Source organism: Bufo gargarizans, chromosome 4, assembly GCF_014858855.1.
Source record: "Bufo gargarizans isolate SCDJY-AF-19 chromosome 4, ASM1485885v1, whole genome shotgun sequence".
NCBI classification, from domain to species: Eukaryota; Metazoa; Chordata; class Amphibia; order Anura; family Bufonidae; genus Bufo; species Bufo gargarizans.
In genome coordinates this window covers 323,639,930-323,665,234 of record NC_058083.1, presented here as the reverse complement: position 1 = coordinate 323,665,234, position 25,305 = coordinate 323,639,930, and the positions used below count along the sequence as shown (strand labels likewise).

The 25,305-nt window shown below is 48.3% G+C and overlaps 1 protein-coding gene across 3 annotated transcripts in view; it reads right to left on the bottom strand.

The window, feature by feature from the left end:
• Nucleotides 1-25,305, bottom strand: part of LOC122934718 (armadillo repeat-containing protein 1-like) — a 42,706-nt gene continuing 17,401 nt past the window's right edge. For 2 of the 3 annotated variants that reach the window (XM_044290381.1, XM_044290380.1), the window contains exons 4-7: nucleotides 15,522-15,699; nucleotides 13,146-13,262; nucleotides 10,805-10,879; nucleotides 1-1,594 (exon numbers count right to left, since the gene is read on the bottom strand). In XM_044290381.1, the coding sequence (XP_044146316.1) occupies nucleotides 1,403-1,594; nucleotides 10,805-10,879; nucleotides 13,146-13,262; nucleotides 15,522-15,699 (562 nt within the window). In that variant the 3' untranslated portion in view covers nucleotides 1-1,402. The remainder of the gene's footprint in view (nucleotides 1,595-10,804; nucleotides 10,880-13,145; nucleotides 13,263-15,521; nucleotides 15,700-25,305) is intronic. The other variant, XM_044290382.1, reaches the window with a different exon arrangement.

The following is a 25,305-nucleotide window of genomic DNA, read 5'->3' as shown; positions in this document are numbered from 1 at the left end:
ACCAATAAGTTTAGAGAGCAAGGCTACCCCCCTGATTTATTGAAAATACAGCGCAATAAAGCTGTGAATATACTGCCAGATAGAATCAAAAAAGAAACAAGGATCCCTCTAGTGATTAAATACCATCCCTGGTCCCAGCGCCTGAGGACTATTGTCAATCAACATTGGCATATATTATCTCTAAGTCCTATCCACAGATAGGTGAGTTTCAGAGGCCACCCATGATATGCTACAAACAGGCAGAAAATATTAGGGATAAAATAGTCCGGGCAGATGTGGGAAGTAATAAAATAGAAAGAGGACAGAGTATTTTATCTACACCTAGACGGGGCACGTTTCCTTGTTGAAATTGTGTCAATTGTTCCAGCGTTATAATAAAGGGTTCATATTTCTCCCATCCTCACTCAGGTGAAAATATTCCAATAAGGGGCACGTTCACCTGTGATAGTAGATTTGTGGTTTACATTCTCAAATGTCCATGTGGGGGAAACCTCGATGAGAATGAAGGACAGACTAAGTAAGCACAAATCTACTATCCGTAAACAGAATTTATTACTTCCAATACCCCTTCACTTTCATGAAAAAAACCCATAATATTTCACAGTTGAGGTATCAGATCATTGAAGGTGTATCATTACCTCGTCGAGGGGGTGATAGAAATAAACTGTTATTGAAAAGAGAGGCCTACTGGATCCATCGTTTGCAGACAATGGAGCCCAGGGGCCTCAATCGTGAATACAATGTGTCCTGCTTCCTATAAGGCATTCGGCCTTATGGAGTTTGATAAATATATTTCTTTCTTTCTTCAGCGTGACTAATCACTGCAAAAATGGACTATATTTGATTGAAAATCTTCGCCAGTGCAGAGTGGATGCAAATTTTATGTTTAATCAGGGAGGTGGCGTTCCTCTGATGATGTCAGTTCCTTAGTGTTTCATTTGTATATAAATAGCTTGAGTGTAAGATGTTTCATTGCAGTCTGATGAAAGCACACCAGTGTTGAAACGCATCAGTATGCCACTTTAATATGTGGCCAAATAAATCATCCTTTTTGATCTACATCCCTGCGAAGTGCCGGTCTTCTTCTCTGAGAAGAACTGGCATCAGGTAGAATTTGCCAAGACAAATTATTTTTCCTTCCCCCAGTTTGAGATGCGACTACCAATGCTGCATTCAGCTGGTTTGGTGCAGATTTCAGTCCTGGTCTAGTGAGCCTCCCACCCCATGGAATAAAGTCTTCTTGTACATGACACAGAATTGCCTGATATCTAGCTACAAAAACAGTCAGGTAGATCCTAGTGTGAAGCTCACATATTCCGAGAAACTTCTAGTGTTTCTAATTGTAATAGATCACATAGAAATACACAGGACAATATGTACATTGATGAACATTTCATGGAGGTCACCAGTAAAAAGTTTTACTAAGAAAACCGGCTGCTGCATTTAGCCAACTTCCACGAGATTCATCCTTTGACGTAGGACGGGTTAAAGCCTTTTCCAGATCTTTCTGAGGACTCTCCTCTTCTGGCAAGTAGTCCGGTAAGCACTGGATCTTTTCCACTGGATTGTTCATAACTGGCAGTGGAACATAAACCTATGCAAAGGGAAGACAGCAGGCAAGGTTTACACATAGGAATTCTCAAACAGCTTGTACAGGATGAATAAAACATGGCTGTCTTACCAGAAACAGTACTACTATCCACAGTTATGGTATATTTCCAGTTAAGGGCCCCTGTCAGCAGATTTGTACCTAGGAAACTGGCTGACCTGTTACATGTGCACTTGGAAGCTGAAGGCATCTGTGTTGGTCCCATGTTCATATGTGCCCTCATTGCTGAGAAAAATGATGTTTTATTATATGCAAATGAGCTGCTAGGAGCAATGGGGGTGTTGCTGTTACACCTAGAGATTCAGGTCTCACCGCACCCTCTGCGCTTTGACAGACCAGGCAGTGTAAATATCATCACGCCTGCCTGGCAGTGTCAAAGTGCAAAGAGTAGCGCCTCTAGGCCAGGCATGTCCAAACTGCAGCCCTCCAGCTGTTGCAAAACTACAACTATCCAGGCATGCTGGGAGTTGTAGTTTTGGAACAGCTGGAGGACCGCAGTTTGGACATGCCTGCTCTAGGTCTAATGCCATTGCCCCTAGAGGCTTATTTGTATGTATTAAAACATCATTTTTCTTAGCCATGCGGGCACAAATGGACATGGGACCAACACAGATGCCTTCAGCTGCCATGTGCATATGCAACAGGTCAGCCAGTTTCATAGGTACAAATCTGCCGACAGGGGCCCTTTAACCACTTCAGCCCCGCTAGGTGAAACCCCCTTCATGACCAGGCCACTTTTTACACTTCGGCACTACACTCCTTTCACCGTTTATCGCTCGGTCATGCAACTTACCACCCAAATGAATTTTACCTCCTTTTCTTCTCACTAATGGAGCTTTCATTTGGTGGTATTTTATTGCTGCTGACATTTTTACTTTTTTTGTTATTAATCAAAATATAACGATTTTTTTGCAAAAAAAATGAGATTTTTTGTATAACTTACCAGTTAAATCTCTTTCTCGCTCTTCCTTGGGGGACACAGACCTTGGTATAGCTCAGCTCCCTAGGAGGCGTGACACTAAGTAAAACTGTTAAGCCCCTCCTCCATCAGCTATACCCTCAGCCTGGAGATAGAGGCTACCAGTTGCGTGTCCAAGTAGTGAAAGGATAACAACCAATAACGGAAACAACCAGCCAGCAACCCAACGGTGCGCCAGACCATAACCCTGTAACCAAACACAGAAGGGTGGGTGCTGTGTCCCCCAAGGAAGAGCGAGAAAGAGATTTAACTGGTAAGTTATACAAAAAATCTCCTTTTCTCGCCCATTTTCCTTGGGGGACACAGACCTTGGGACGTTCAAGAGCAGTCCAAGAAGGGAGGGACCACAAACCCAAGGCGGAACACCACCAGAGCATCAGGAAACCGCTGCCTGCAAAACCAGGCGGCCCAAAGCAGCATCCGCTGATGGATGCGTATGCACCCTATAGAACTTTGTGAAAGTGTGCAGAGAGGACCAAGTGGCTGCTTTGCACAACTGTTCAGCCGAGGCCCGATGCCTCTGCGCCCAGGAAGCTCCGACTGCTCTGGTGGAATGAGCAGTGACGCCGAAAGGCGGAGGTCTGCCCTTGGCTCGATAAGCCTCAGACACCGCCAGTTTAATGAAACGGGCAATAGCCACCTTGGAGACCGCCAACCCTCTGCGCGAACCCTCCGGAACCACAAACAGGGAGTCCGTGCGCCGAAAGGACCCGGTGACCTCCAAGTAAATCCTCAACGCCCTGACCACATCCAGACGGTGCAGTTCCCGTTCTCTGGGGTGGGAAGGAGAGGGACAGAGCGACGGAAGGACGATGTCCTCATTGATGTGAAAGGCGGAGACCACCTTTGGCAGGAAAGTCGGGGGACAGGCCGAAGCACAACCTTATCCTGGTGGAAGATCAGGAAAGGTTCGGAGCAAGAAAGAGCCGCTAACTCCGACACCCGTCGGAGAGACGTGACGGCCACAAGAAAGATGACCTTGCAGGACAGAAGGCGAAGGGAGACCTCCCGTAAAGGCTCGAAGGGGGCTGATTGGAGCGCCGAGAGCACCACATTCAGGTCCCAGGAAGGAACTGGAGGGCGGTACGGCGGAACAGAGTGAGCCACCCCTTGTAAGAAGGTCTTAATTGGCCCTAGAGGGGCCAGGGGACGCTGGAGAAAAATAGACAGCGCCGAAATCTGACCCTTCAGAGAACTGAGGCACAGCCCCAGGTCCAGACCCGACTGGAGGAAGGACAGGATTGTGGGAAGAGAAAACCGGAGAGGTGGGATGCTCCGGGACTCACAGAACCCCAGATAGGACCTCCAAACCCGATAGTAGATCCTAGAGGATACGGGCTTACGAGCCCGGATCATGGTGCGGACTACGTCCGCGGAGAAACCCCGTCGCGTTAAGACGGCGGTCTCAATAGCCACGCCGTCAAACGTAGCGAGCCTAAATGCTCGTGGAAGATCGGTCCCTGAGAGAGAAGGTCTTCCCTGGAGGGCAGTGGCCACGGTGCGTCTGCCAACAGCAACATTAGGTCGGCGTACCAAGACCGGCGGGGCCAATCCGGGGCGATTAGAATCGCGGGGACGCCCTCTGCCGCGATCCTCCGAAGAACCCGTGGCAGGAGGGGAAAAGGAGGAAAGACGTACAGAAGGGAGAATTCGCGCCACGGAAGGACGAGCGCGTCGGCGCCGTATGCCTTCGGGTCCCGTGCCCTGGCCAGGTATAGGGGGACCTTGTGGTTGAATTTGGAGGCCATGAGGTCCACGTCGGGGCGACCCCAGCGAAGACAAAGGGCTTCGAACACCTCTGGGTGCAGGGACCATTCTCCCGGGTCGATGGTGGACCGGCTGAGGAAATCCGCCGCCCAGTTGTCCACCCCCGGGATGTAAATCGCAGATGAAAAAGTAAAAATAACAAGGAGAAAACAGCCCTGCAGTAGCAGGGAGTGTCTTGCCTCCTTGGACACTAAGCTAAAACTGGTAGCCTCTATCTCCAGGCTGAGGGTATAGCTGATGGAGGAGGGGCTTAACAGTTTTACTTAGTGTCACGCCTCCTAGGGAGCTGAGCTATACCAAGGTCTGTGTCCCCCAAGGAAAATGGGCGAGAAATGACATTTTTCACTTTCAGCTGTGAAATTTTGCAAAAAAAACGACATCCATATATAAATTTTTCGCTAAATTTATAGTTCTACATGTCTTTGATAAAAAAAAAAATGTTTGGGTAAAAGTTATAGCATTTACAAACTATGGTACAAAAATGTGAATTTCCGCTTTTTGAAACGGCTCTGATTTTCTGAGCACCTGTCATGATTCCTGAGGTTCTACAATGCCCAAACAGTATAACTACCCCACAAATGACCCCATTTCGGAAAGTAGACACCCTAAGGTATTCGCTGATGGGCATAGTGAGTTCATAGAACTTTTTATTTTTTGTCACAAGTTAGCGGAAAATGATGATGATTTTTATTTTTTTTTTTTTTCTTACAAAGTCTCATTTTCCACTAACTTGCGACAAAAAATAAAAAATTCTAGGAACTCGCCATGCCCCTCACAGAATACCTTGGGGTGTCTTCTTTCCAAAATGGGGTCACTTGTGGCGTAGTTATACTGCCCTGGCAATTTAGGGGCCCATATGTGTGAGAAGTACTTTGCAATCAAAATCTGTAAAAAATGACCGGTGAAATACGAAAGGTGCACTTTGGAATATGCGCCCCTTTGCCCACCTTGGCATCAAAAAAGTGTCACACATCTGGTATCGCCGTACTCAGGAGAAGTTGGGGAATGTGTTTTGGGGTGTCATTTTACATATACCCATGCTGGGTGAGAGAAATATCTTGGCAAACGACAACTTTTCCCATTTTTTTTATACAAAGTTGGCATTTGACCAAGATATTTTTCTCACCCAGCATGGGTATATGTAAAATGACACCCCAAAACACATTCCCCAACTTCTTCTGAGTACGGCGATACCAGATGTGTCACACTTTTTTGCAGCCTAGATGCGCAAAGGGGCCCAAATTCCTTTTAGGAGGGCATTTTTAGACATTTGGATCCCAGACTTCTTCTCACGCTTTAGGGCCCCTAAAAAGCCAGGGCAGTATAAATACCCCACATGTGACCCCAATTTGGAAATAAGACACCCCAAGGTATCCAATGAGGGGCCTGGCAAGTTCATAGAATTTTATTTTTTTTCGCATAAGTTAGCGGAAATTGATTTTTTTTTGTTTTTTCTCACAAAGTCTCACTTTCCGCTAACTTAGGACAAAAATTTCAATCTTTCATGGACTCAATATGCCCCTCAGCAAATACCTTGGGGTGTCTTCTTTCCAAAATGGGGTCAGTTGTGGGGTGTTTGTACTGCCCTGGCATTTGAGGGTCTCCGCAATCATTACATGTATGGCCAGCATTAGGAGTTTCTGCTATTCTCCTTATATTGAGCATACAGGTAATGAGATTTTTTTTTCCGTTCAGCCTCTGGGCTGAAAGAAAAAAATGAACGGCACAGATTTCTTCATTCGCATCGATCAATGTGGATGAAAAAATCTCAGCCAAAAAAAAAAAATGGAGGGGAAAGGCGTCTGCCAGGACATAGGAGCTCCGCCCTACATCCATACCCACTTAGCTCGTATGCCCTGGCAAACCAGATTTCTCCATTCGCATCAATCGATGTGGATGAATAAATCATTGCCGGGATTTTTTTTTTTTATATATATATATATATATATATATATATATATATATATATATATATACATACAAAATGCTTGCCAAAGCATAGGAACGCCGCCTCCTCCTCAGCTCGTATGCCTCGGCAAACGTATCTGTCACTGCAGAGGAGAAAATCCCGTCTTGCAGCGCCGCATACACCGACTTGCGTGTAATCTGACAGCAGCGCAATGCTTCTGTCAGAATGCACATCGGTGCTGCAGCTAGTAGATCGGTTGGTCCACCTGGAAGGTAAAAAGACAAAAAAAAAAAAAAAAAAAAAAAAAGAAAAAACCAGGCCACAACGCAATAATTTTATTAACTTTGGAACAGAACATGTAACTTTAACTTTTGGAACTAAACATGCTTTGCTTACCTGTTTTTTTTTTTTGTTTTTTTTTTACCTTTATAGAACAAACCTCTCCTTCCCCATGGGTCAATGTGCAAAGCGCAAATCGCCCAAAGATGTGGCGAAGTGCGTTATGCACTTTGTCCCATGTGAAAGGAGACGTTTGCAGCAGCTGTGAGTGAATGTGCCCTAATAGCCCTGTGTGCCTATCCTGGTGAGATGTGATCCCTATGCTAGGTGTACCTGTGTGTGGTACTTTCGGAAACACTCCCCTAAGCATAGGGCAGGGTGGTCGGGACAGTCAGGACAGAAATAACGGGTGTCACGCCTTATTCCACTCCTGCTTCAGACACGACATTTTTTTCGGGGTGGCGGTCGGTTTGAGGTACCAGCAACGACACTGGGGAAGTGTCGCTCGTGTAGACGGCTAACTACACTGGTGGATGGGGCCACGGAACCTCCTGGATACAGGAGGTTCGCGATGATCTCTTCCTGAAATTTGAGGAAGGATCCAGTTCTCCCAGCCTTACTGTAGAGAACAAAACTATTGTACAGAGCCAATTGAATTAAATATACAGACACCTTCTTATACCAGCGTCTGGTGCGTCGGGAAACTAAATACGGAGCCAACATCTGGTCATTGAAGTCGACCCCTCCCATGTGGAGGTTATAGTCGTGGACTGAGAGGGGCTTTTCAATGACACGGGTTGCTCGCTCAATTTGGATTGTCGTGTCTGCGTGAATGGAGGAGAGCATGTAAACGTCACGCTTGTCTCTCCATTTCACCGCGAGCAGTTCTTCGTTACACAGTGCGGCCCTCTGCCCCCTTGCAAGACGGGTGCTAACGAGCCGTTGGGGGAAGCCCGCGCGACTAGTTCGCGCGGTACCACAGGCGCCAATCCGTTCTAGAAACAAATGCCTAAAGAGGGCCACACTTGTGTAGAAATTGTCCACATAAAGATGGTACCCCTTGCCGAATAAGGGTGACACCAAGTCCCAAACTGTCGAGATGTTTTGCTCAGGGGTATACAAATCTGCAAATTTCTGGTTGAAATGGTCTATGAGGGGCCGAATTTTGTGGAGCCGGTCAAAAGCAGGGTGGCCCCTGGGACGGGAGGCGGTGTTGTCGCTAAAGTGCAGGAAACGCAGGATGACCTCAAATCGTGTCCTGGACATAGCAGCAGAGAACATGGGCATGTGATGAATTGGGTTCGTGGACCAATATGACCGCAATTCATGTTTTTTTGTCAGGTCCATGTTGAGGAGGAGGCCCAGAAAAGTTTTAAATTCGGAAACTTGGACTGGTTTCCACCGGAAAGGCTGGGCATAAAAGCTTTCCGGGTTAGCGGTGATAAATTGTGTGGCATACCGGTTTGTCTCTGCCACGACTAAGTCTAAAAGCTCCGCAGTCAAGAACAGCTCAAAAAATCCCAGGGCCGAACCGATCTGAGCCGTCTCAACCCGAACTCCAGACTGGGCGGTGAAAGGGAAAACTACGGGTGCGGCTGAAGTTGGGGACTGCCAATCAGGGTTTGCCAGCACCTCTGGGATTCTAGGGGCTCTACGGGCACGTCTTTGCGGTGGCTGCGACGGGGTCACTACTGCACGTGCCACCGTACCAGCTTCAACTGCCCTTCTGGTGCTCGCTACTTCACCAGGTTGTACGGCAGTGCTGGTACTAGGTCCAGGAAGGGCTGGGCTGCTGGTGTATGCCTCACCACGTAATCCGACAGCACCAGCCCCACTCTGCTGCTCTTGAAGCGGATCCTGCGCAACCTGCGGTCTAGCGACACGGGGCCGGGTACGCCTGGTGCTATCAGGGACCTCAGCCTCCTCGTCCGAACTTTGGGTCAGAGAGCCACTGCTTTCTACAGGTTCGTATTCTGACCCGCTGGATTCATCAGATGAGGGTTCCCACTCCTCATCCGACTGGGTCAGAAGCCTGTAGGCCTCTTCAGAGGAATACCCCCTGTTTGACATGTGGGCAACTAAATTTAGGGGTATTCCCTGAGACTACCCAAGAAAAAAAAAGCAAGCCTGTCTTACAAAGGGGAGGCTAGCGAAGTACCGGAGGCTGCTGCGGTTGATAAAAAATATCAAAACTGATTTTTTTTATCGCCGCAGTGCGTGTAAAGTGAATGTGCAGTGATCAAAAAAAAAAAAATTTTTTGTCACTGCGGTGGGGCGGGTGTGGGCGAACGCACGTGTGGGCGACCGATCAGGCCTGATCGGGCAAACACTGCGTTTTGGGTGGAGGGCGAACTAAAGTGACACTAGTACTATTATAGATCTGACCGTGATCAGTTTTGATCACTTTCAGATACTATAAAAGTACAAATGCTGATTAGCGATACGCTAATCAGCGAATAACGGACTGCGGTGCGGTGGGCTGGGCGCTAACTGATCGCTAACTACCTAACCAAGGGACCTAAACTATACCTAAAACCTAACGGTCAATAACAGTGAAAAAAAAAAGTGACAGTTTGCACTGATCACTTTTTTCCTTTCACTAGTGATTGACAGGGGGGGATAAAAGGGGTGATCAAAGGGTTAATTGGGGTGATCTGGGGGCTAAATGTGGTGTGGTGGGTACTCACAGTAAAGATGTGCTCCTCTGCTGGAACCAACCGACCAAAAGAAGGAGCAGAGGAGCACAGCAGCCATATAACCCCATCATATTTACTAATATGATGGGTTATGTGGCTGCTGATTGGATTTTTTAAAAATCAGCAGCCTGCCAGCCAATGATCGTGGCCGGCAGGCTGCTGACGAAATAGTCTTCTGTGAAATGCCGGCCCGCGATGCGCATGCGCGGGCCGGCTGTGACGTAATCTCGCGTCTCGCGAGAGGACGCGCCGATGCGTCCAGGAGGAACTAAACAACCACCTCCCGGACGCATCGGTGCGTACAGCGGTCGGGAGGTGGTTAAAGAATGGACAGGTGTGGTATTGTTCCTGATAAATGACAATAGCAATATCGTTCACATCCTGGAGATTTCTTAAAGGGCACCTGTCATCACCTTTATGCTGCCCATACTAACGGCAGAATAAAGTAGAGACAGGTGAGTTGATTTCAGCGATCTGTCATTTATAAGTTAAAAGTAAGTGGTTGCCGAGAACCAACATCACAATCGTTGCAGACTGGGCCTTGAAAAGAGTCACGGCATCTGAGAAGAGTCCTGGTTATTCATGGATTCCTGCTCTCCCTGCCCACCTGCTGATGACTGACAGTCTTCTACCTAGTTTTCTCCCTCTCTATCTAGGAGAGAACTGCCAATCAGCAGATGGGTGAGAGTGCATGAGATTATGGATAACCATGACTCTTCTCAGGTAGATTTGTCTCTTCTCACGCCTGGGCTGCAATGATTAAGATGCTGGTTCTCAGCAACCACTTACTTTTAGCTGATGAGTGACACACCGCTGACATCAGCATTTCTGTCACTCAGGTATGCTGCCCTCAGTGAGGTCAGCAGAAAGCTGATGTCAGGTTCCCTTTAAGTTTTCACCTAGATTTCTGCTCCGCTGACTGTAATTATTAATAAGAGGGGAAATAGAGTGAACCAAAACCCAAGTGCAGATCTTTCCATTATACCTTATCCCTGTGGAGGCTCCAATCCTGGTTTTGGCTCACAATCACTGACTGTGTGAATAAGGCCTAATGCAGAGCTTCAGAGGTTTACAACTAACCAACCCGTTCAGAGTGAGTATTTATAGATACATGTAAACCACACAGAATTTATGTATCTGTGCTATGAGTTGTCACTATAAACTACGTTCTTAGGAGTTACATTAATTACTATACAAAAAAGTTTGCAGAGTTGAAGCCATGTACTCACCTCTGATTCTAAGAATAAGTCGAGCAGCAACTTCTATCAGAAAATGTCTAGCATGTGACGTACTAATCAGCAGCGTAGAGATACTATGGGGTGGAGATGTATCATTGGGGGCTGCATGGCCCTCGCCAATGAGCAAGTGATGGATCTGCATCCATTCAATATTCTACATCACATGTCAATAAGCACTTACATCAAGGCACTACCATTCAGCTCGTTGACAGTTTCCGCATAGTAATTTAGTTTTTTTTCTACTTTCACGTACTCAGCCTAAAACCATATGTAGGACTGAACGCCCCAAATGCCAAAACATCCTACTGTGTTCTGGACAGTGCGTACCTCTTTCCCACAGTCATTCTTTATCACCTGCTGCGCCTTCAGGACTTTTGTTTCTGCGATGGCGGATGTTAAACACTGTTAAGGACAGCAGCAATATAATAAACGTGGACATACAAATGGACAGTACACCGAAAGTAAGCTGCCATTGGATGGCTTCAGATATGGTCACATGCCTTCCAGATTACGACAATTTTTTTCACCATCAAAACAATGGGCACCTTTGTGGAACCGAACATATCAATTTATTTGTATGTATTCATGCATTTCCAGGAGGAATAGAGTTATTTAATGGAGAAAATAATTAGTCAAGATATTTGACAGGTCATCTTCAATACCATTTCCGTATGCTCCTCTCCAGCGAAGTTCATGTCTTTATCACCTATGAGCCGCAGACAATAGAAACTAGATGCCTATGCATCATGTGTGCAGAGAAAGGGGGAGTAGATAACCTGTGACCATTACCCATTCTGAATGTTGGATTGTGTCATCTACAGGTCCTTCTCAAAAAATTAGCATATTGTGATAAAGTTCATTATTTTCGGTAATGTACTGATAAACATTAGACTTTCATATATTTTAGATCATTACACACAACTGAAGTAGTTCAAGCCTTTTATTGTTTTAATATTGATGATTTTGGCATACAGCTCATGAAAACCCAAATTTCCTATCTAAAAAAATTAGCATATTTCATCCGACCAATAAAAGAAAAGTGTTTTTAATACAAAAAAAGTCAACCTTCAAATAATTATGTTCAGTTATGCACTCAATACTTGGTCGGGAATCCTTTTGCAGAAATGACTGCTTCAATGCGGCGTGGCGTGGAGACAATCAGCCTGTGGCACTGCTGAGGTGTTATGGAGGCCCAGGATACTTCGATAGCGGCCTTAAGCTCATCCAGAGTGTTGGGTCTTGTGTCTCTCAACTTTCTCTTCCCAATATCTCACAGATTCTCTATGGGGTTCAGGTCAGGAGAGTTGGCAGGCCAATTGAGCACAGTAATACCATGGTCAGTAAACCATTTACCAGTGGTTTTGGCACTGTGAGCAGGTGCCAGGTCGTGCTGAAAAATGAAATCTTCATCTCCATAAAGCTTTTCAGCAGGTGGAAGCATGAAGTGCTCCAAAATCTCCTGATAGCTAGCTGCATTGACCCTGCCCTTGATAAAACACAGTGGACCAACACCAGCAGCTGACATGGCACCCCAGACCATCACTGACTGTGGGTACTTGACACTGGACTTCAGGCATTTTGGCATTTCCCTCTCCCCAGTCTTCCGCCAGACTCTGGCACCTTGATTTCCGAATGACATGCAAAATTTGCTTTCATCCCAAAAAAGTACTTTGGACCACTGAGCAACAGTCCAGTGCTGCTTCTCTGTAGCCCAGGTCAGGCGCTTCTGCCGCTGTTTCTGGTTCAAAAGTGGCTTGACCTGGGGAATGCGGCACCTGTAGCCCATTTCCTGCACACGCCTGTACACGGTGGCTCTGGATGTTTCTACTCCAGACTCAGTCCACTGCTTCCGCAGGTCCCCCAAGGTCTGGAATCGGTCCTTCTCCACAATCTTCCTCAGGGTCCGGTCACCTCTTCTCGTTGTGTAGCGTTTTCTGCCACACTTTTTCCTTCCCACAGACTTCTCACTGAGGTGCCTTGATACAGCACTCTGGGAACAGCCTATTCGTTCAGAAATTTCTTTCTGTGTCTTACCCTCTTGCTTGAGGGTGTCAATGATGGCCTTCTGGACAGCAGTCAGGTCGGCAGTCTTACCCATGATTGCCGTTTTGAGTAATGAACCAGGCTGGGAGTTTTTAAAAGCCCCAGGAATCTTTTGCAGGTGTTTAGAGTTAATTAGTTGATTCAGATGATTAGGTTAATAGCTCGTTTAGAGAACCTTTTCACGATATGCTAATTTTTTGAGATAGGAATTTTGGGTTTTCATGAGCTGTATGCCAAAATCATCAATATTAAAACAATAAAAGGCTTGAACTACTTTGGTTGGTGTGTAATGAATCTAAAATATATGAAAGTCTAATGTTTATCAGTACATTACAGAAAATAATGAGCTTTATCACAATATGCTAATTATTTGAGAAGGACCTGTATATACAGAGATTTTACCAGTCATTGTAATCCTGCTTGTGATAAGGAGATGACTGCTGAAAAGCAATTTCGACAGAAGAGGAATTTAGTGAAATCCTATTATCAGGCTTAGTGGTCAGTGTGAAAACGGCAGGATTTTAAAATTATTTTAAGAATAATCACCAAACTGTTCTTAAAAAATAAGTTCATTATAAAACTGTAATTTGGTAGTGGATATTAGCACCATTTCATATGCTCATACCTCTGTTGCCAGGTCTGGCTTTACCCGCACGGTGCACCTCCTGATTGCTATCTGAAATGTAAAGCTGATTACTCCTTTCACCTTCAATAATGCTTCTTCACATAGGGATTTCCTTTCCTGGAATTAAAGATGCTCCAATAAGATTGACTGCATATTTTGTCAAAATTCTAATTAACACCTTCAATGCCAAATATGTAATTACAGGTCACAACTTTAAAAGGGGTTTTCTAGCCTTCATGCAACCTGGGTAGTACGATTGTTTCACCACTACTAACCATTCTGTCGTGCCACCAATTCCACATTCTGGACCCTGCTCACATGACTGCATGCGGGCACCTGCTGGTGCTTTGAATGGATATGCTACTATGGTTTTCCTGTTCAGTTACATGTACATCAGGGATGGCCAACCTGCGGCTCTCTAGCTGTTGCAAAACTTCAACTCTGAGCATGCCCATACAGCTATCAGCCTACAGCAGGGCATGGTGGGAATTGTAGTTTTAGAACAGCTGGAGGGCCGCAGGTTGGCCAGCCTGATGTACATTATGCAGCCGTTTGAGAATATCCAGTTGAAAAATCACCAGAAGAGCTTGCAGCCAGTCAGGTGTTCTCATGAGCAAAGCCCAGACTGCAGAATCGGCAGCGAGACAGAATGGTAAGTAGTGGTGAAACTATCTTCCTTCCACAGGATCCAGCAGATAGGAGAAGTATACGTTCTAGCTTTACATTGTTCATTCCCTTCCACAACCAGCTTCTTGCTTTAGTTCAAAACATTAACCCCTTCCTGACCTCCGCTATACATGTATAGCAGATGTTGGCTCTTTTAAAGAGGTCGCCTGCTCAGGAGTTGAGTGGTTGCCATAGCTGCCAGATACCTGCTGTTTTACACAGCAGCCACCCGGAGGCAGAGTCCATGATCAGTGATAACGCCAACCATGGACTTTTAGCTCCTTAGAAATAGATACCGTGGCCAACTGTGACCACAGCACCTGAGAGGTCTCTATCTTGCATAGACTGCAAAGTTAAATCATTGCAGTCTATGGGATAAGCAATGTTCAGGCCCCCTAGGGGGGGACTAAAAATGTATGTACAAAAAAAAAAAAAAAAAAAAAGTTTTAAAAAATATTAAGAAATTAAAAATCATCCCTCCATTCCCTGTACAGAAAACAAAGTCCTTCCGAAGTCCTTCTACAGGTTAGCACTATACATTGGACAAAATGCCTGGAGAACCCCTTTAAGTATAAATACACAAGAAATGCTGTGATCATACTGACCTGGAAAATAAAGTTAACACATAAGTTTTACTACATTACAGTAGGAAACGTCATAAAAACCCGTAAAAGTGTGGCAGAATTATTTTTCCCAGTTCCACCCCATTTGGATTTTTTTTCCAGCTTCCCATGAGATCGTATGTAATATTAAAGAGGACCTGTCACAAAAAATGCAAAGCAACCTGCAGATGTTATAGAGCAGGATAAGCTCCTGTACTGATGGTGAGAAAAAGCAAATATATAAATTACAAGTTTTACTGAATCTTTGCTCTATACCAGATGCACTGCATTTTTGAGTGACAGGCCCACTTTAAATGGTGCCATTAGAAAGTACATGTCCCGCCCAAAAAAAAAAAAGCCCCCTGTTAGCAGAAAAATAAAAATGTGAAGGCAGAAAAGAAAAAAGGAAATAAGAAAAACTCCACAAAATTCCTCTGTCAGGAGGGGGTTAAATAGAATCTCCAAATAATGTAAGGCTATTTCTGGATTGATGCCGATACCTTTAAATGGGTATTCCAACTCACACATTCACAGGACCTATTTGGATAAAAGGCGAGCTATGGTTTTTCCAGAACCCTTGGAAGTGAATGGACAGAGAAGCAGGTCTGCCCACCTCTCCATTCATTCACCGACTAAATGCAGCAACCAGAGGCAGACGCACCAGGACAGGTGAAGGGAGCCCCGTTCGCCAGGTAAGTGCAGGTTATGGCATATCTACGGGATAATATCAAGTATGAGTAGAGAATACCCCTTAAATGCATCAATAGAAATCGAGCTATAAGTTGTGTGACAAGAATTTATTAAACGCAGCATGCTAGTTTTCTGGCACCATAAAGTCATAAATCCCCTCTTGTGCAAACATTTGCAACTTTTTAGGGGTTTTGCACAGCCTTTGGCTTGGCACTTGTATTAGTTCATGCCACAAAACTATGGCGTAAATCATACCCCAAATCTACACCGGATGCTAGCTGCCTTAGATTTCAGTTCTGGTGCACAGATGGCCCCAAAATGTGCCACAGTTATTAAGAGATGTGTGCCTTTTAATAATCGTGACACATCTAATGCCAGTGGACCACAGGGCATATAAAACTCTGTTCATATTCCTTACCAGATCATCCAGTCCATGGATATGGAGTGTTATGGTTTTTGCTCTTTTGTTTGCACTTGAAATGAAGAACTGCAGGTTGTGCTGCTTGGCCTTTGTTTCTGGGGTATGTACGTGACTTGGCACGCTTAGTGACTTATGAATCCGAAGGGCCAGTAGTTTGATATGATTATTCAGGTCACTGAAGAAAAGGTAATAAATAGGTTATAGAAAGGCTTTGTTCTCATCTTGTTCTTTATTGTAAAAGTATTATAGAAAAATGCAGACTGACCAATATTAGAAAGCTTGTTCTATGCACTGATCAGCCAGAACATTAATACCGGGTGAAATAAGTTACATCGATTATCTCATGACAAAATTTGTGAAGGTGATGTGTTGGAAGCAGGAAAAATGGTCAAGAATAAGGATCTGAGTGGCTTCAGGTTTCATTTATTTTTCTGTGTCCGTGTCACATACGCGTGTATCTGTGAAGGATTCGTGGTGGTTCGCGTTTACCATCCGTGTGTCATCCGTAATTCACGGAAGTTGCTCAGCTGAAAAAGGAGATTTTTGTATAACTTACCAGTTAAATCTCTTTCTCGCTCTTCCTTGGGGGACACAGACCTTGGGTATAGCTCAGCTCCCTAGGAGGCGTGACACTAAGTAAAACTGTTAAGCCCCTCCTCCATCAGCTATACCCTCAGCCTGGAGATAGAGGCTACCAGTTGCGTGTCCAAGTAGTGAAAGGATAACAACCAACAATGGAAACAACAGCCAGCAACCCAACGGGGCGCCAGACCATAACCCTACAACCAAAACACAGAAGGGTGGGTGCTGTGTCCCCCAAGGAAGAGCGAGAAAGAGATTTAACTGGTAAGTTATACAAAAATCTCCTTTTCTCGCCCATTTTCCTTGGGGGACACAGACCTTGGGACGTTCAAGAGCAGTCCAAGAAGGGAGGGACCACAACCCAAGACGGAGCACCACCGGAGCATCAGGAAACCGCAGCCTGCAAAACCAGGCGGCCCAAAGCAGCATCCGCTGATGCATGCGTATGCACTCTACAGAACCTCGTGAAAGTGTGCAGTGAGGACCAAGTGGCTGCTTTGCACAAATGCTCAGCCGAGGCCCGATGCCTCTGCGCCCAGGAAGCCCCGACTGCTCTGGTGGAATGAGCAGTGACGCCGAAAGGCGGAGCCCTGCCCTTGGCTCGATAAGCCTCAGACACCGCCAGTTTAATGAAACGGGCAATGGCCACCTTGGAGACCGCCAAACCCTTGCGCGAACCCTCCGGAACCACAAACAGGGAATCCGTGCGCCAAAAGGATCCGGTGACCTCCAAGTAAATTCTCAACGCCCTGACCACGTCCAGACGGTGCAGTTCCCGTTCTCTGGGGTGGGAAGGAGAGGGACAGAGCGACGGAAGGACGATGTCCTCATTGATGTGAAAGGCGGAGACCACCTTTGGCAGGAAGGTCGGGACAGGCCGAAGCACAACCTTATCCTGGTGGAAGACCAGGAAGGGATCGGAGCAAGAAAGAGCCGCTAACTCCGACACCCGTCGGAGAGAGGTGATGGCCACAAGAAAGATGACCTTGCAGGACAGAAGGCGAAGGGAGACCTCCCGCAAAGGCTCGAAGGGGGCAGATTGGAGCGCCGAGAGCACCACATTCAGGTCCCAGGAAGGAACCGGAGGGCGGTACGGCGGAACAGAGTGAGCCACCCCTTGCAAAAAGGTCTTAATCGGCCCTAGAGGGGCCAGGGGACGCTGGAGAAGAATAGACAGCGCCGAAATCTGTCCCTTCAGAGAACTGAGGCCCAGCCCCAGGTCCAGACCCGACTGGAGGAAGGACAGGACCGTGGGAAGAGAAAACCGGAGAGGTGGGATACTCCGGGACTCACAGAACCCCAGATAGGACCTCCAAACCCGATAGATTCTAGAGGATACGGGCTTACGAGCACGGATCATGGTGCGGACAACGTCCGCGGAGAAACCCCGTCGCGTTAAGACGGCGGTCTCAACAGCCACGCCGTCAAACGTAGCGAGCCTAAATGCTCGTGGAAGATCGGACCCTGAGAGAGAAGGTCTTCCCTGGAGGGCAGTGGCCACGGTGCGTCTGCCAACAGCAACATGAGGTCGGCGTACCAGGACCGGCGGGGCCAATCCGGGGCGATTAGAATCGCGGGAACGCCCTCTGCCGCGATCCTCCGAAGAACCCGTGGCAGGAGGGGAAAAGGAGGAAAGACGTACAGAAGGGAGAATTCGCGCCACGGAAGGACGAGCGCGTCGGCGCCGTATGCCTTCGGGTCCCGTGCCCTGGCCAGGTATAGGGGAACCTTGTGGTTGAATTTGGAGGCCATGAGGTCCACGTCGGGGCGACCCCAGCGAAGACAAAGGGCCTCGAACACCTCTGGGTGCAGAGACCATTCTCCCGGGTCGATGGTGGACCGGCTGAGGAAATCCGCCGCCCAGTTGTCCACCCCCGGGATGTAAATCGCAGACAAGGCTGGCACGTGCGTCTCCGCCCAGAGGAGAATGAGGGACACCTCTTGCATCGCCGCAGGTGCCTCCCTGATGGTTTATGTATGCCACAGCCGTGGCATTGTCCGATTGGATCCGAACAGGGTGGCCCCTCAGTAGATGGCTCCAGTGTCTGAGGGACAAAAGAACCGCCCTCAGTTCCAGAATGTTGATTGGAAGTCTGGACTCCGATAGAGACCAAACGCCCTGGACGGATCGGGGAGGGAAAACCCCCCCCACCCCCGTAAGCTGGCATCGGTGGTAATCACCAGCCAGTTCAGTGGAAGGAAGGACCTCCCCCTTAGAGGGATATGCAACCACCAGCTGAGGGAAGCCCGAGCCAGGGGAGGCAGAAGAAAGGTCCTGTCCAGACTCCTCGGTGATTTGTCCCAGGCCGACAGAATCGCCCTCTGAAAGGTGCGGGATCGGAATTGTGCGAACGGCACCGCTTCGAAACAGGCAACCATCTTCCCCAGCAACCGCATGCTGGATCTGAGGGAAGGACGGCGAAGACGGAGGAGACTGCGAACCGACCCGCGAAGGGCCAGACGCTTGTCCGACGGAAGGCGGACCTCCGCCAGTTCCGTATCCAGGAGCATCCCCAGGAAGATCAGCCGTCTGGAGGGGGTAAGGGAAGACTTGGGGTGGTTGATAATCCAACCAAACCGCGTCAGGGTCTCCAGAGTGAGATCCACACTGCCGGATGCCTGAGAAAAGGAGGGTGCCTTGACCAAGATGTCGTCCAAGTACGGAAGAAGAAAAACACTTCTTGAACGTAGAAGGGCCAAGACAGGGGCCAGGACCTTAGTGAACACCCGAGGAGCCGTCGCCAGACCAAAGGGAAGGGCGACGAATTGGAAGTGATCGTCCCCCACCGCGAAGCGCAGGAAGCGGTGATGACATGAAGCAACCGGAACGTGGAGGTATGCATCCTGAACGTCGATTGAGGCCATGAAATCCCCCTGTTCCAGGGAGGCCACTGCGGACCGGAGAGACTCCATCCGGAATCTCTGCAGACGGAGAAAGCGGTTCAGGCGCTTTAGGTCCAAGATCGGCCGCACCGAGCCTTCCTTCTTGGGGACCACAAAGAGGTTCGAATAGAACCCCCTGAACCTTTCCGTCGGAGGTACAGGGGCGACGACACCCTTGTCCATTAGCGAGCGAACGGCCGCGAAGAAGGCGGCCGCTCGTACGGGATCCCGCGGGGGACGGGACTGGAAGAAACGGTCTGGCGGAATGGACGCAAATTCGATCTTGTACCCGCAAGATACAATATCGAGCGCCCATGCGTCTGAGATGTGGGCCCGCCAAACGTTCCTGAACAGGAGAAGGCGGCCCCCCACCCGGGTGGGTGGGGGCACACCTTCAGGCAGAGGGCTGCTGGCCTGTGGGAGCCCGTGCAGGCTGGGCCTTGCGCCAGGTAGGTTGCGCCCGAAAAAACGGCTTCTTGCGTCTGTCCTGGGCTGGGCCAGAGGAAGAAGAACCGGCTGCGGGTCTAGACCCGGTGGGCTTACGAAAGGACCGAAAGCGGGACGAACCAGCGCGACCACGAGGGGCGCCCTTTGGCCTGGACTGGGGGAGGTGAGTACTCTTCCCACCCGTGGCCTCTGATATAAGTTCGTCCAGACGGGTCCCGAACAAGCGGGAACCCGTGAATGGTAGGCCGGCCAAAGAGCGTTTGGAAGCGGCGTCCGCCGCTCAAACCTTCAGCCAGAGTTCCCTCCTGACAGAAACTGCCAGGGCCGAGGAACGGGCAATGAGGGCACCCGCATCAAGGGAGGCCTCACAGATAAAGTTTCCGGCCTGAATAATTAGCTGGGCTAAGGAACGGAGGTCCTGAACCGGGACGTCCGACCCTAACTCCTGCTCCAGTTGCAAACCCCATTCAGAGACCGCTTTACCAACCCAGGCGGAGGCAAAGACCGGTCTAAGGGCCGAACCAGAGGCAGTGAATATGGCCTTGGAGAGGGATTCCGTACGACGGTCCTCAGCAGACTGGAGGGAAGATCCGTCCTGTACAGGAATAGCAGTGCTTTTGGACAGGCGAGCCACGGGAGGATCAACCTTTGGCGGGGATGTCCACGTGGTTACAGAATCCGCTGGAAAGGGATAACAAATGTCCAGCTTTTTGGGGGTAATAAAGCGGACGTTAGGCCGAGTCCAAGCCTTGGATACCACAGAAGAAAAGTCAGCGTGTATGGGAAAAACCTTGGAGGCCTGTTTGGGGCGGAGGAAGGACACGCCGGCCTGCTCAGAACTGGGGGGGGTCATCGTGTATCTGAAAGGTATCACGGATGCTAGTGATAAGATGCCCCACCGCGGACGACAATTTGGACGGAAGCTCTGAGTCCATGTCCACGTCCGAATCCGCCAGTTTTCCCTCAGAAGGCGTATCCCTGTGAGAGGATAGACTTGACTGAGCTCGCACGCAGGGCGGAGAGAGCGAAGCATCTGGAGAAGATGTGCGCTCAACCCTTGAACGTTTCTGGGTAAGCCGGGCCCTGGAAGATTCGCTGGGAGGCAGGGAACCAGTGGGGGCGGCAGAAACGGTATTCCCAGCGGGTGCGACAGGGATTGTGGCAGCCTGCGGGAGAGGCGGTCTATCCACGAGACGGCCCACTACGTGTGTGAGGCTTTCCACTGCCTGAGACAGAGACCTAGCCCAATCAGGGGGTTCAGAGGCACCGGGGGGCGCAGCGGGAAGCGGGCCCTGCACCGGGGCCTGACATGCAAGGCAATGCGGCTCAGATTGCCCACACGGAAAAAGTTCCTTGCAGGCGGTACAGGCATGGTACCAGGGTTTGGGGGCACCCGTGGGATCTGACATGCTGAAATGTTGGACGCACTCCAATATAGAGACCACAAGGGTTATAGCAGCTGAACAGGAGGGTTAGGAGAGGGTTAACTGTCCTACCAGTGCCCCAGAAGAACGTCAGTAGTAAGGTCCGGATCAGCAGGAGCCGAGAGCAGCAAACAGCAGTGCCGAGCGATGTCCACAGGAGTTAGAGTCTCCCACCGCGTCCCCGCTTCCTGAGGAGTGAGGGAGCGCGGGAAAAAACTCAGCAGAAGCGCGGGGAACAGGCTCCGCCCCCTCCAGCGCTTGAAATGTCTCCTGTGAAGGAGAACGTAACTCCGCCCCCAAATGACACGCGCGCGCGCGTGTAAGACGCGCCCCATGCTGCCCGAAAACTCACAGTGTTAAGAGAAAACATGCCAGAAATAAAAGGCCCGCAGGCCCTTAAAACGCGGCGATATGTCCAGGTGGGTGACCTTACTGCCACCATGTCCCGAGCCCCGCCGAGCCCGATCAGCCTGATGTCGGGCTAAGCCCCGCCCCCCGTTCAGGAACGGAGCGGCGGCAGCAGGAAGGGAGAGAGAACACGTGCAGGCTGGTGCCCTGATAGAAACAGCGTGGGGGTGATATACATCTGAGGAGCTTCCTGTCAGGGAGCTGGGGAGAGTCTCTAGAATGCTCAGAACGAGCGACCACGGGTGCCCCCCATACCCAGAGGGGTAGATGCTGTCAGATAGGGACGGGGTATGGGCTGGAATAGCCATCTTACCACCGACGTCTTCACCCTCGGTTCCTTCCAGCAGGGTCGCCCCTTCAGCCACTGGCACCGCAGTGGCAGGAAGCTGGAAGAGGGGCTTGGCGTGCGGGCGACCCCCTAGCTGGCGGGATGTAGGGGAGCCATTGCTGCCCAGATCCTCCTATTGCTTCTGTGGGGGAGGCAGCAGTGCAGATAAATTGGCACTGGCGCAGCTCAACCCCGGGAGAGCAGAGAGGTCGATTGCATCTCTGGTATCCCTAGGAAAAATAAAATAACAAAATTAGAAGAAAAAAAAGAAAAAAATAAAATAACAAGGAGAAAACAGCCCTGCAGTAGCAGGGGGTGTCTTGCCTCCTTGGACACTAAGCTAAAACTGGTAGCCTCTATCTCCAGGCTGAGGGTATAGCTGATGGAGGAGGGGCTTAACAGTTTTACTTAGTGTCACGCCTCCTAGGGAGCTGAGCTATACCCAAGGTCTGTGTCCCCCAAGGAAAATGGGCGAGAAATTTTATTTCTAAAGAATCTCTTATTATTCTTCAGTGAAAAACGGACGCAACATCCGTGTTGTGTCAGTGATTTTTACGGACCCATAGACTTCAATGGGCGCGCTTGGTCCGCATCACGGATCAAAGTAGTGCATGTCCCCATGATTTTTTTTACTGACCCACGGTCATTAACACGAATACTGAAATGTGAACAGACACATTTAAAATCAATGAGCACATGTAGTGTCCACAGAAAACGTGGATAATACACGTCAGTGAAAAAATGGAAATGTGAACGAGGCCTTAGCAAGAGCCATTCATCTATAGTGATCACAACAGATCTTCCTCGTATGCAGGGAAAGTGGCCGAACATAGGACAAGCAGCGATCCGACAACAGGGTCATAGGTCCCCAAGGCTTAGTGATGTGTGTAGGAAGAGAAGGACAGCAGATCTGGTCTGATCACACATATTGCTGCAGAAAGGTTTGACTGCTCAGTGGCTGCACAGTTGCACATTCTGTTTTACGTTATGTTGACAGCCGGGTGTGGGTGCGCTGCTTAGGCTACTTTCACACGAGCGTTCTGCTGTCCGCTCGTGAGCTCCGTTTGAAGGAGCTCACGAGCGGAGCAGAACGCTTCCGTCCAGCCCTGATGCAGTCTGAATGGATGCGGATCCGCTCAGACTGCATCAGTCTGGCGGCGTTCAGCCTCCGCTCCGCTCGCCTCCGCACGGCCAGGCGGACAGCTGTCCGCCTGGCCGTGCGGATCCGTCCAGACTTACAATGTAAGTCAATGGGAACGGATCCGCTTGAAGATGACACCATATGGCTCAATCTTCAAGCGGATCCGTCCCCCATTGACTTTACATTGAAAGTCTGAACGGATCCGCTCAGGCTACTTTCGCACTTAGAAATTTTTCTAAGTTATTAATGCAGACGGATCCGTACTGAACGGAGCCTCCGTCTGCATTAATATGATCGGATCCGTTCAGAACGGATCCGATCAAGCGCAAGTGTGAAAGTAGCCTTACCTGTGGAAGAGACAAGAGAGCAGGGTGCACTGTGGGAAGAAGACTAGCTGGAAGAGACTGCTGGGAAACCTTGGGTCCTGCCATTCATGTGGATGTCACTTTGGCACATACCACCTACCTAAAATACTATTTCAGACCAAGTACACCCCTTCCTATCAGTGGTATTCCTTAATGGCAGCGGCCTCTTTCTGCGGGATAATGCCCCTTGCCACACTGCAAAAATTGTTCTGGAATGGTTCGAGGAACATGAGTTCCAACCACACTCACTTTAAAGGGGTTGTGCAGTGCAAAGATATTGATGACCTATCCTGAGGATAGGTCTGACTCTCGACATCCCCGCAGATCAGTTGTGGCGATTGTGTGAGTGCTGCTTTCACTTCCAAATTACTAGCGCGTTTTCTCGCTGTGAAGTAAATGGGAGAATAAGCTGTAATTACATTGCACTGCTGCTGCAAATGAGATGGCGCACATGTAATTTTGAAGCAGCAGCACCAGTGCCGCTACAACGTCAAACAGCTGATTGGCAGGGGCACCTCGACAATCTGATATTAATGACCTATCCTGAGGATATGCCCGGTTTAATAGGATTGATCATGCTGATAGAGGCTCTTTAATGTTCTAGCTGATCAGCGTTTGGCTATTTTCTTTCCTATATATCAGTGAAATAGCCGATATGCTACCCAGCTTGTCTAGCTAGAGATGCAAGATATATATACAGGGAGTGCAGAATTATTAGGCAAGTTGTATTTTTGAGGATTAATTTTATTATTGAACAACAACCATGTTCTCAATGAACCCAAAAAACTGATTAATATCAAAGCTGAATATTTTTGGAAGTAGTTTTTAGTTTGTTTTTAGTTTTAGCTATTTTAGGGGGATATCTGTGTGTGCAGGTGACTATTACTGTGCATCATTATTAGGCAACTTAACAAAAAACTAATATATACCCATTTCAATTATTTATTTTTACCAGTGAAACCAATATAACATCTCAACATTCACAAATATACATTTCTGACATTCAAAAACAAAACAAAAACAAATCAGTGACCAATATAGCCACCTTTCTTTGCAAGGACACTCAAAAGCCTGCCATCCATGGATTCTGTCAGTGTTTTGATCTGTTCACCATCAACATTGCGTGCAGCAGCAACCACAGCCTCCCAGACACTGTTCAGAGAGGTGTACTGTTTTCCCTCCTTGTAAATCTCACATTTGATGATGGACCACAGGTTCTCAATGGGGTTCAGATCAGGTGAACAAGGAGGCCATGTCATTAGATTTTCTTCTTTTATACCCTTTCTTGCCAGCCACGCTGTGGAGTACTTGGATGCGTGTGATGGAACATTGTCCTGCATGAAAATCATGTTTTTCTTGAAGGATGCAGACTTCTTCATGTACCACTGCTTGAAGAAGGGGTCTTCCAGAAACTGGCAGTAGGACTGGGAGTTGAGCTTGACTCCATCCTCAACCCGAAAAGGCCCCACAAGCTCATCTTTGATGATACCAGCCCAAACCAGTACTCCACCTCCACCTTGCTGGCGTCTGAGTCGGACTGGAGCTCTCTGCCCTTTACCAATCCAGCCATGGGCCTATCCATCTGGCCCATCAAGACTCACTCTCATTTCATCAGTCCATAAAACCTTAGAAAAATCAGTCTTGAGATATTTCTTGGCCCAGTCTTGACGTTTCAGCTTGTGTGTCTTGTTCAGTGGTGGTCGTCTTTCAGCCTTTCTTACCTTGGCCATGTCTCTGAGTATTGCACACCTTGTGCTTTTGGGCACTCCAGTGATGTTGCAGCTCTGAAATATGGCCAAACTGGTGGCAAGTGGCATCTTGGCAGCTGCACGCTTGACTTTTCTCAGTTCATGGGCAGTTATTTTGCGCCTTGGTTTTTCCACACGCTTCTTGCGACCCTGTTGACTATTTTTTTTTTTTTATAATATAATTTTTTATTTTCACATTCTTCATCAATAAAGTACATAAAAAACATCGAACAAATAGAATTTTCCCCAACTAACCCCTCCCAGCCACCCCCCACCTTGCAGGAAACAAAAAAAAAAAAAAAAGTCCTAATTAGTTAGTTTAATTCTCGTGACAGTCTTCTTACAAATTAGATCCTGTAGAAATACAGGGGTATCTATAATAAAAAAGTGACTATTCAAGGTGCTAGAAAGTGCTAACCTCAATTGAAAATATGCAAACCAGGCCACCTCACCTA